Source organism: Merops nubicus, unplaced genomic scaffold (assembly GCF_000691845.1).
Source record: "Merops nubicus isolate BGI_N331 unplaced genomic scaffold, ASM69184v1 scaffold24467, whole genome shotgun sequence".
Classification (NCBI taxonomy): Eukaryota; Metazoa; Chordata; class Aves; order Coraciiformes; family Meropidae; genus Merops; species Merops nubicus.
This window is the reverse complement of record NW_008618673.1, coordinates 25,012-37,225: the sequence shown is the minus strand read 5'-3', so window position 1 is coordinate 37,225 and position 12,214 is coordinate 25,012. Positions and strand designations below refer to the sequence as shown.

General features: G+C 41.6%; 1 protein-coding gene across 1 annotated transcript in view; it reads left to right on the top strand.

The window, feature by feature from the left end:
- The window catches only part of ASH1L (ash1 (absent, small, or homeotic)-like (Drosophila)), a 40,658-nt gene that overhangs the window by 10,871 nt on the left and 17,573 nt on the right, over positions 1-12,214 (top strand). Inside the window, exons 5-8 of the mRNA XM_008943535.1 lie at positions 3,066-3,167; positions 5,418-6,159; positions 7,269-7,448; positions 12,026-12,120. Coding sequence (XP_008941783.1) covers positions 3,066-3,167; positions 5,418-6,159; positions 7,269-7,448; positions 12,026-12,120 — 1,119 coding nt within the window. The remainder of the gene's footprint in view (positions 1-3,065; positions 3,168-5,417; positions 6,160-7,268; positions 7,449-12,025; positions 12,121-12,214) is intronic.

Sequence of the window (12,214 nt, the reverse complement as noted above, 5' to 3'; positions counted from 1 at the left end):
GACTACATATGTTTGGAAGGATTTTTTTCTTTCTGTTTTATTTTAGCATTTGCAGGGGTTATGTTTTGCTTCTTTATTTTAAGGGCAGTTGGAAGTGGTTGGCTTCTTTTACAAGTTCATATTATTTCATAGTATTTCATATTACAAAAACTGATCTGGGTAGGGGCAAGTCAGGAGAAAGCAATAAAGCTGTGAGACTGCTTCTCCTGCAGAAAGAAAAATTCAAAGTGCTAGGTCATCAAAAGGGTTAAATTTGGCTCTGAGGAGTGGTTGTGGTAGCTGGGAATTCCTGCAGTTCTGGGAATTTCCTGAGGATTTTCATTGCAGTGAATGATCTGACTTGTTTTTTTATGAGGAACAACCTAATTAAGGGAAAATCAGAGATGTTTTAAGCTGAAGCCTCCCTATGAAGGCTCTGAATCACTTGCCCTCTTACAGCATGCGTGCCTGGTTCCTCAGATTCCCTGTATCGCTTTCAGTAAGTGTATTTCCCACACTGGAAACCAGGTGGTTTTATGATGCAAGTGGCTGTCGGCTCAATATTTTTCTGGTTCACAAAATGCTTCAAATGCTCCACATCATGTGCATGCAGTATATTGGAAAACTTAAAACTGCATCTAGCTAAAAGCCCCACTAAAGTCCAAAGGCTGGCTTTTTGTTAGAAGAGCAGCATCAGGCTGCACGTTAGATTGCATTTTGGTTTGGTTTTAACTGTAGTGCTGAATTGCAGTTCAGAAGCTAGTACCATGAAAGCCTAAGATGTTTTTGTGCACTGCAGAAAATAGGGCAGATGAAGAAAAAGCTTGTGGTGCATCGTGGCTTGTTTATATCTTAACACGATGCAATTTAGGCACGTGGTGGAGAGAGCAGTGTATCAGAGCAGTTAAAATAAGTAGAGACCAGCATCAGAGAGTGCCTTCTAAAATCGTTCTGTGTGATCTGCAGGGGATATTCGTGATGTTTTATTTCCACATATCCCATATGGAAAATATGCTTCCTTTCCGTGGAGTTTTGAATGTTAAACTTGCCTTGTTGAATTAACTGACTGATTCTTTCTATGATGTTACCTGATGCCAGGTATTTTCAGAGATCACCTGCGTCCAAGTTGTATTAGAAAAGTACTTGTTTGGCACACGGGGCTCTGGCAGGGCTCAGTATTTCACAGGAGGTGGAGGTTAGATGGAAGTTCACACGCCGTAGGCTTGTTGGACACCGGCGGTTGTGCCAGCACAGGTCACAAGGCTCCTGCGTTTTGCCTTTTAAGAATTTTGTAGGATGCTTTTTCCCATTCATCTGAAGACCACAGTGGTCTTTAATGAACTCCTGCAGCTTCACACTATGAGTTACTTCGAACAGCTGATAGCTGCTCCTAAACGAGTCTGGAAAGGGAGGGCAAACCCAGCCTCAGCTGTTCCATCCTGTGTGGAGAGGCTGGCCAGGGATGTGGCTGCCTTTCGGTGCTGGCGGGAGAAGCCTGGTACGAGCAGCACCAGACCCCCTGCTCCCTGCCACGTGCCCGGGGCTCTGCGGGTGGAGCTCTGCTGGATCCACAGCCAGAGCAGGAGGGCTCTGGGAACACAGGCCGTACGTACAGTGAAAGGCACTCTGCAGGTGCCTACAGTTCAGTAGCACATTATTGAGATGTACCTGTTGGTGTGTAGGTAATAATCGCTCTCATTTGTTCAGACCTGGAGTTTTTACGTGTTTGCCATTGCTCACCGAAGCAGAAATCTTTAATTTTTTGTAACAGGATCTCAAGAAGGAAAAGTTAACATGAGCTAAATCTAGAGAAGTACTTTTCCTTAAGAATTTTTTTCTAGCTTTCTGCAGTTAGTAGTGTCTTACACGAAGCACTTCTGCCTGAGGAGTGGAAGAGAAATGCTTTTACAAAGCAAGGTGGACTGAGAATCAGCTGACCTTCCAGGCACAGAAGGTTGCGATCAGCAACACGGAGACCGGTGGCAGGCCAGTCACTCGTAGCGTACCCCAGGGATCAGCATGGGGTCCAGTACTAGTTACCTCTTCATTAATGATCTGGATGATGGGATGGACTGCACCCTCAGCAAGTCTGCAGATGATAGAGCTGGAAGGAGTGGTGGGTACACCACATGGCTATGCCGCTGTTCAGAGGGATCTTCACTGGCTGGTGGAGTGGTCTGGAAAGACAAGGAACAGCATCTTGGGCTGCGTTACCAGCAGGTTGAGGATGATGGTTATTCCCCTCTGCTCAGCCCTGGTGAGACCACATCTGGAGTGCTGTGTCCAGTTCTGGACTCTTCAGTCCAAGACAGGCATGGACATACTGTAGTGAATCCAGTGAAAAGCACAAAGATGACTAAAAGGATTGGAGCATTCATCATACAGAGAGAGACTGGGAGAGCTGGGACTGTTCAGCCTGAAGAAGACAACGTGCAAGGGAGATCTTACCGACGTGTCTATGTGCCCGATGGGATGGAGTAAAGAAGGAGTCACACTGTTCTCAGTGGTGCCCCGTGATGGGAGAGGAGGACATGGGCACACACTGAAGTATAGGAAAGTCTGTTTGTACATAAGAAAAAGGTGTCTTACTGTAAGGGTGATTGAACTCTGGGTTGTGGAGTCTTCATTGCTGAAGATGTTGAAAACACAACTGAATGAGGTGGCCCTAAGCAACCTGCTCTGGTTTGAACAGTGTGGTTGGTCTAGGTCATCTGCAGAGGTCCTTTTCAAACTCAACAGTTCTGTGAAAATCAAGTAGTGAAGCTAGGGGGTTCATTTGAAAGTAGGAGTATGAGGGGGTTGTTTTCTTTTTTTACATAAAAGCTAATACTCTGATGATAATAAGTGGCTTTTCCTCAAAGCTTATTTACTGTCCCACCTATGCAATTATTCTGTGAGAAATTCCTTCTTGATGGTCCATTTCCGTTCTTCTCCACCTGTGTGCAGCATAGCAAGCAAGTGTTCCTAAAGCTAAAAAGAGTAATCTTAATTTGAATATTTAGTGCCTACAGTGTGTTGTATTGGCACAGCCAGACTGAAATGATTTTTTGTGTGTGTGCTTTTCTCTTCCCTCATCCGCTTTTCAGGCACTTTGCCAACACAGGACAAACCTCCCCAGAGGCAGTCAGAGAGCACAAACTGCAGCCCTTCCAGGAAGAGAACAACATCTGAGAGCACATCTTCTACAGGCAAGTAATATTTGGTGGCCTTGTTTTTTTGGACCACTGCTATAGTAAGACCTATGCTAATACAGACAGCTGAGACAGCGTTGCTTTGAGAACTTTAGCAGCAGTAATACGTTCATGGAAATACTGAGATTTTCACTTACATTTTAGGACACAAGTGCTTCAAATTGGGTTGTAGAATAGGGAAACTCAAGCTGGTGCTTACAGAAGAATGTGTCTAGACTGCTATTTCCTCCTCCCTTTAAACAGATACTTGCAACAAATGCTTTATTCAGCATATGCTGGAGAAAGTCATCTACAGGAGAGAAGTGTGCTCTCTTCCTCTCTGTCCTGTTAACTTTCTTCTACTTACTCATTCTTAAGGGGCAGCTCCAGTTGATGTAAGTCTGTGTATAGGAAGGTGTTGAAAGTTCAGGTATATTTTGTGTGGGAGAGCATAAGAATGAAATTAATCACAAGTTTATCAACTTCAAAGTAATTGAACTGATGATGCAGCTGAAAAGACCAGTCTTTGTTATATTTTCTGTAGATCTGGAATGCATGTGGGATTTCAGTGTGTTTGTCAGAGAGCTGCTTTGTTACCAAGGGCTGCAAGTGTGCCTGACTGGGGCTGCAGCTGCTTTGGAGATCACAGCCTTTAGTTGTCCCATCCTTTTGGATCAGTTTCCAAACAGAAACCCTGGTTCAAGGGCATCCATTAGACATGTGTGTCCAAATGGGTTGTCTTGTGTAGTCTGGACTTCATTGGATGGTACAGCTGTTCACAGAGCTCACTGTGCTAAACAGATGGTGCTTCCATGAGGAACCCTCAGCTCCATCCCGACCTGTATTTAAAGACCATAAGAAAGCAAAGGATAATTTATCTTTATTTCATCTGAAATGGAAAGCTGAAAGTGTAAACCCTTCTAGTACTTTTAAGTGTTGTTCAGGTTGATAGGTTTTCAGAGTGATTACAGTGAGGCTTAGAGCACTGACCTGACAAGTGTTTCTCTGTTCCTTTTTCACCTGTAGGAAAAATGTTGTTCACAGGAGGAGCTTCAGAACTCATTGTGCTGATTCTTCCTCTGTTAAATTGTGTGCTCTCTGAAGCACGGTTTCACCTGCGCTTGCGGGTTGGGGTTAGGGTTAGCATCTGAATGAGGAATACCCTTATCCAGAGCACCACGCTTGCACTAGTGAGCACTAAGACTAGGAAATACTTATTTTAAACTGCTTATGCTTTATCTTTGTTAGCTAATGCATAATCTCCCTCCTGTCAAATGACAGAAACACTTCCATATAAAAACTGTTTGTTGTCTTCCCTTTAACAGTTACCTTTACATTAGAACATACACTTCAGTCTACAGCCTGGGACCCACTGGTTGGAAGTAGATCTAATGTAAATAATTGGCCGCAATTACAGTAACATTTTGTAAATGCTAATGTGCAGTTGTGATATGTTTATGAGAAGACAGCATCCACTTTACTCTTGAATGAACAGGGTTTCTTCTGATTAAATGTTATCACCAAGAACTACCAGGGAAGCTTTGGGAAGCTCTCAGTTTGGAACAAATCCCTTTTTAATACAGCATAATCTATATGGTTGACCTGGAAATTATTTTTCAAATACCAGTCTGCATCCTTAAGCATATAGGTTAAAAAGTGAGATCTAACTTTACTTCCTGTCTAAATTAGCCTTTTCTCCACATACTTTAACTTACCTTTATCCAATATACTGTACTTAATTGCAATCAGTTCTGTCATCATTGTTTCTCTTTTTGATAAAGAAACTGCAAGATCTATGAAAAAGTTATTTCAGTGCTTCCAAACTACAAAAAAAGAAGAAACATCTGTTTAAAAACATCTCGGATATTGCTCAGCTTTTTTATCCCTATTTAATTTTTCTGTGGACAGAGGGTTTCTTATTTTTGGTGTTAAGGGAAAAAAAACTTGAGAAGAGCTCTGAACTGTACATACACAGGGAATGCCCTCATTGGTCCTTGCTGATAGAAGTGGGGGACTGTGTGTTAATAAAGATAAGATAATTGTATGTTAAAACTGATGATATAAAGGGTAGACGTTGTACTTGCTCACATGGCTAAGTCCCTTTCCTGTTAGAACTTGTGTTACAGACCTTGGTGTCTTGTTGAGCATTCCAGGCAATTGTAGGATATAAAAGGCTGTCAGTCTGTCCTACTGTTGTGTTGTAGTTCCACCCTGATTTGATGGTCTCTCAAGTCCGTTTCAGTACGTGTCTGTCTGTCTGTGGTGCAGTGATTGGAGTACCCACCCGGGGAGCAAGGCTGGCAGGGACTGGTGAAGATCCAGTGGACAGCTTACTGCAGCGCATGGCACAACATGAAGGCCAGGCGACTTTGGACAAAACCTTAGAAGCAGTCATTGCAAATGTGTCTGTCCCACCATCAACCAGTCCTGCTCGGAACCACAACAGGGAGAGAGGTCTGGGCAAACAGGACAGCCTCGTAGCCCCAGCGATTCCCAGCAGGTCCTGCAGCGATAGTGTCTCGCTTCTGCCAGACCGACTGCCAAGCAGCTATTCCTCACATCATCTCAAGAGAAGTGTGGTGGAAGCCATGCAGCGACAAGCAAGGAAAATGTGCAATTATAACAAGATCTTGGCAACAAAAAAAAATCTTGACCACGTCAATAAAATTCTGAAAGCCAAGAAGCTGCAAAGGCAGTCACGGACAGGGAATAACTTTGTAAAGCGCAGGCCAGGTAGGCCCCGGAAGTACCCAATGCAGGCTGTTGTTTCAATGCAAGCTTTCCAGGCTGCTCGACTGGTCAGTCAGGAGTTAGACAAAAGAGAGGAAAGCAGCAGTCCCTTACACCTTGGACCTGATACCATCACAGATGTGATTGAAGCTGTAGTGCAAAGTGTGAACTTGAATACAGATCACCGAAAAGGCTGGAAGAGAAAGAGGTGGCTTGCGGAGGAACAGGCCAGGAAGCGACAAAAGTCTTTACCAGAAGATGAGCAGGAAAGCAGTAAGAGGTAATTCCCTTACAGTTTTGTACCCTCAGTAGAGTCATTGTTGGGTTGTTTTTTAACATTTCAATGCATGAAAGAATCCTACTCTGACATTACATTTATTTTATTAAGGAGTTCAGTTTAGAGGGAACCAACATGTCAGTTCTAAGTATGCTTAGAGTCTTCCTAAATTACTGAACACACCCCAGAATAGGATGGAATCCTAGGTAATCCAGAACTGTTGGATTTGTGTTTGTGTCTCACGTGAGGCGAGTTTTATGGTTGTCTTGGTGGAGAACACTTAATGAGTTGTTAACAGGTTTACTGATGAGATGTCATAACAAAGATTGTTCCTTTATCATGTGCAGAATAAGGAAATGTAAGAGTTACATGTGCCATGGAATGAGTGTTACTCTTGTGCATTACAAACTAATACTTAGAGGCAAGGCAGAATGTTAGGTGAGATCAGTTTACACAAAGCAAATAAAGAGTAAAACCAGAGCAGGAATATGGAGCTAAGTTGTGCACCTGTGCAGTCACTGGCTAGGAAAGGGGCACACCAGCCGATCGCTCTCTGTTCTATTCTTCACATGCTTACCCCCAAAGTCAGCCATACAAACAGATCAGACTCTTCCAGAAGTCTTCCTTTGTGTGTTTTCACAATAGTTCAGAAAAATAACCCTCCATTTGTGTTTCAGGAATCAATGGTGTAGTATAGGCATTTAGATTCACAGAATGTTGCTGGAACCACGTGTTCCAAGGGTGTATTGTATGGCTTTCGTGAAAGCTAAGAAAAGGTTTACCACTTACTATTTTTAGAGTACAAAAGCAGATAGAATAAGCCACCTTCTAAATTACTCAGATGAAGCTCCAAGGGATAAACATTAGCAGTACAAACAACATTCCTTTTGTGGTAATTAATAATAACATCTAAAAGATCATACATTTCTTATGATAATGCTCAACCACCACTTGATCGCGATCATCAAATTGCACTCTTTTGAACAGCTGAGATGCCCAGTGATTCAGAAACATGGACTTAATTTTTTCTGCTGAAAAGATTATAGAGAGGAATAATGAAATATGGTAATAAATATGGTAAAATAATCTTTAATCTTTACTTTTTCTTCCAGTGTTTCTGAGACAGTAGCTGAACCTCCCAGTCCACATGATGCCCTTGGGAAACCACATGAACCTGAAAACACTGAACAGCCTTTGCCTGCTGTAGCCCAGCGTGAGAAGAAAGCCCCTCGACCCCCAAAGAAGAAGTACCAGAAGGCAGGGCTCTACTCTGATGTGTACAAAACGACAGAGTAAGTAATAACCACTGAAAAGCTGCTGTTTGATGTTCCACTGGAAACTGTCTCCTTTCAACCGGAGCCATAAAAAGCTGCCACTTATGAGTAGCTGAAATAAAACCATCAACTTAATTCAAGCCTGTCAAAAATTACATGCATGGTAATTATCAGAATCTGACCCACTGAAGATTTTAAGCGTAACCCCAGTCAGAAAGCAGCCTCGAGCAATCTGAAAGTGTTTCTGATTATCAAGCTTGGAAAGAAGGTAAGAGAGCTTCATTCAACAGTTGAGCGATCATGGCAATAAAAGTGCTGGGAGAGCTTGAAACATTCAGGTACTGAGTACAGTGTCTACATAAAAGGGGCCATTAGGTTTCTATTTTTATTGACTGAATGATGACAATCGGTCGTCTTTGTGTGGAAGTATTTTAGATATGCACCCTGTTCATTTCACAGTTAAGTGAAGTTGTTCTTAATTTTCTATGAGATGTTTAGAGTAAAAGTCCTGCCTTTTTTTTTTTTTTTTTTAACCGATTGGCTACAACCTGTTGTACTTTAGAAAGTGGACATCTCCCATTTCCGATAGCGCATTTGTGCTTCCGTTGGCAGTTATGTAATTTTTCTATAGCCATTTGAACAGATATGTTGAAGTCAAGGTTTGCATTTCTCTTCTAATATGATCTGATAGATTAAAGAGAGAGAAAATTTGGTACTTTTTCACTGTGTCGTAGACCACTTTAAAATGTTAGAGACCTCAGGGAGACTGCTGTTATAGTTTCAGCTGCCCCTACTGTATTCTCTTTCCATAGTAAAATGAAGGCATCAGTGATGCCTTCCAAGAATCTAAGGAACAAACAGAGATCTCTGTCTGATTAAAGTGAGACTGCTTAAGTTTCTAGCAGTCTGAGAGTCTTCTCCTGTTCTTTATTATAAAATATTAGTTACATTGTCAGTCCTAGTCCACTAAAGGAGGGCCTTTATTTCATAGACAGTAAGCAAGCATATCGTTTGAAAAATTGTATGAATACAGAAGTTGAAAGCCCAGGTGGTATTGGGGATGATGGTAAAATGAAGTTCACTACCCTGGAGAAGGCCATGACAAAGCTGAGCTCAACTTAAAATCCTCCCTCTCCCATCGCATTTTGTGTTGCAGTTCCCTGGAAGCTTAAAGAGGTCTGATTTGGTCTTCCCCTTTGCCTGTTGCTCCACATGCTGAGTTCTTCCCTTGCACTGATACTGATGTTTGTGATGAGCTGCTTAAGAACACTGAGGAAATTTTACCCTGCCAAGGAAGCAAATGCTACCTGCACAATCTGAACTACCTCTGCATGGTTGTTTGAACACTGATACTGAAACAAGGCATGGAAATGTGTAGCTGGGCAAGGACAGAGTTATAGCCATCTTGATGTAGGTGTCTTATCTTACAGCACGGTGCAGCTTGAAGGGCTGATCCCACCATTCCTTCCTGCTGGCAGTGGGTTGCTTCTTTACTAAGTAGGTTCAGAAACTAAATCAGCAGAACAATAGTCGCTATTTTATAATGAAGTTTTCTGCTGATTTAACTTGCCTTTCCAGTTCTACTGCACAGTCGGGCATATGTCAATGCAAGAGGAAAGCAGAGGTTCATGTTGTTATCCTATTATTTATATAACTTCCTGCTGTATCAGTATGCAGACATGATCTTAGCTGAGAACAGAAATGCAACTCTAATCGTATGGCACCCTCTAGTGATGGTACAGTTGAGTGTTAATCACTGTCCATTAAACCAATCTCTGCAGTCTCTGTTAATGGGTTTTGTACTGACCATTTTTCTGTATTTCCATTTGCAGTGTTCAGTGGCAGCCACTGTGCCTTAAAGACCTTTTTCCTACTCTTGCCTCTTTCTTAAATACTTCCTAAAATGAGCAGGTACTTGTCCTTGATAACAACACAGTCAGCTGTTCCTAGGAGGCTACAAAGACAGTTGGTTTAGTCCTGGGAATTCCTGCGACCTGTGCCATCTGTAGTGAGGTGGGCGTAGCTAATAAGTGTTCCAGCTTAGCTAAAAAAAATTGACACAAACAGAATGGGGATCTGAGCAGTAGCAAAGGAAACCTGCTGTCACCCCCACTGCCCCCAGCGAGGCGAACTGGACAGACTGGGCAGCGGTACCCAGCATCAGTCAAGAGCTCAGATCGCCGAGCTAGTCTGGTGATGAGGAAGGCCAAGGTTAAGTGGGGAAGTCGCTGGGCAGGTCGGGATCTGGTGTAGTGGTGGTAATGGGTCAGACACCCTGTGAGGCTGATGGGTGTCAGGAAGGTGTGTTAGTGGTGCTCGGGGCCCTGATGCTGAATTTAGGCTTCTGCAAGGCTGCCAGCATGCCTCAGCAAGGAGAAAGGGAGAGGTTGTCTTCTAAAGAGAGTAGCTAAACACAAAACCAGAACCTTTATTGCCTGCCCAGAAACCCCAGCCTAAACCAGCTTATCTTCCTAGCACAAATAGGTGGCCCTGTTAATGCAGACCTGCTCTTGATAGGGTAGAGAGGCCTTTTTTAATTCATTACGTGCTTTTTTTTTTTGCATGGTAGTTATGTTTATAAAATGGCACTTATTGTTTATACTTGTTTATATTAGTATGTTCCCTTTTTTTATTAATAATTATACTTTATCTGGATATCTCAGCCTTTCCCTCTGAAGTCCCTAAAATATTGATGGCCTTTGTTCAGCTTACTGACTTGTCCTAACAGCTTTTTACATGCCTCTAACAGTACTTGATTGCTGGGTTGGGAAGGAAAGCAGAGTAGGTGCTTTCCCCAGCATTCTTTGTGACTAGGTCTAAGATGGGTGTGTCTGCAGTGCCTGAAGAAATTCACCTTACATTTTATGTTTTTAGATAATTGCTTTCTGCATTTCCTTTCCACACTGGTTTCCTCCTTGCAGTTTATTTGCCATAATTTACTTTTCCACTGGCTTCCTTTACACTGAATCTGTAGCCATTAAAGGATGAGCATTGGGCTTGAATTAAGTCACCTTTCTATTGAATGTTTTTCTTTTCTTCTCTACCTTTGGTTTAAGGATTTGCTTGCCTCATGGAAATGGAGGTTGACACTTTGCCTTTTCAAAATACCTTTCTGTTTCCTCTTGATAAGAACTTACTTTCCAGGTCTTGTAAGTAGTTACTTTATAGCCTTTCTTTGAAAGTCTTGGTGATTCAGTGCAGCACAACATGGAAGGGTAGAAGATGTGAGTACAGGGTGGGTTTGTTTGTTTTTTTGTTGAGGGTTTTTTAATTCTGTCTAAAACTTTTTTGCCTGCTGGGCAAGTGAGCTGTCTGTTTGCCAAAGCAAATTAAATTAATTCCTGCCATCAATAAACAGAGGGTCATAAAATTTAAAAAACATAATCCTTATTGTTTGAGAGAATGTTGCTGCTTTTTGGTTAGGATAGCTGTGTCCACCTCCGTATGTTAAGTTAAATGCAAGTGTATTGTGGTAACTAGAGCCTTGCCATAGAACTCTATGAAAAGGAGAGCAGTTTAAAGAAGCGTGTGTACAGCATCTAGCATAAGAGAGCCTTTATTTCAGCAGCATGCCTGAGCTTTTATTTCCCTATCTATACTTTAGTAACTTGTTATACTTGCAGAATAAGTGCTGGAAACCCAGAAAGGTTTAGAAGAGTATATGAACCACAAGTTATTGCCACCCCTCAGTTCTGTTTCTGACCTCCAGTAATTATTTTCAGTTGGTGGTTATCTGCGTCTCAAAATTTATTTTGAACTTGCACTTTCCATGCACTAGTTTAAACAATACTTCCAAAGTTTTTATTGAGTAAGGTCTAGTTATTAAAATAAATCCCTTTAAAAACTTCAGTAAACTTTAATAGGCTTCAACACAATTTTAATCTAATCTTGATCTTTGGTATATTTAACATTTCGAAGTCTCTTCTGAATGTTGCATGGCTGCAGTAGTAAATATTGGGGTTTTTTTCTTTCTGTAAAAAAAAAAAAAAAAAAAAAAGTGGCCAAAAGGAGATGTTTATAAAAGACAACTTGCTGATCTTAGGTGGTTATAGGTGGTCTGACCTATACAACCATTCTTATTTCATATTTCTGTTTTTTCCTTCTGTAAAGGGGGTACCTCATTGCCTTTTTAACTCATGATTTCTGTTCTTTTCTTCTTTTTCTTGATCAAGAGCCTTCTAAAGGAGTAGCACATCAACAATTGCTCTTTGCACATTAGGAAAGCAGGCACTATACACGTGTAATGTTTCAAATATCTAAGCAAGCAACATCAGATATGATTTGCTGATCTATTTTTGCAGATTTAGTTATTACTTACATAGCACATACTAGGCATTTAAAGTTGGTAGTGCCTCATTAGGTGTTGCCTGGATAGTAGATATAGCGAAAAATCAAATCATGGCTTTTGAAATGGACATGATAAGTGTATTTGGCCAGCAACCTGGAAATCAATAGTTTTTGGCCATTTCTATCATTATTCTCTAGTTTGATGTTCTGGACACTAGTGTCTTAATTTAAACAGAAAATGTGCTTTTTCCAAATGACAGATGTTTCTCATTCTGATGTTTTTTTTTTTTTGTCACTGTCATCCACAGTCCAAAGAGCCGCCTCATACAATTAAAGAAAGAAAAGCTGGAGTACACTCCTGGAGAGCATGAGCATGGATTGTTTCCAGCCCCTATTCATGTTGGTGGGTACTTGATGTGTGTTTTAGTTGTTGGGAAACAAGTATTGCACTTAGGTGACTGACACAGAAGTACTCTGGACTCTACAAACTTTCTGCC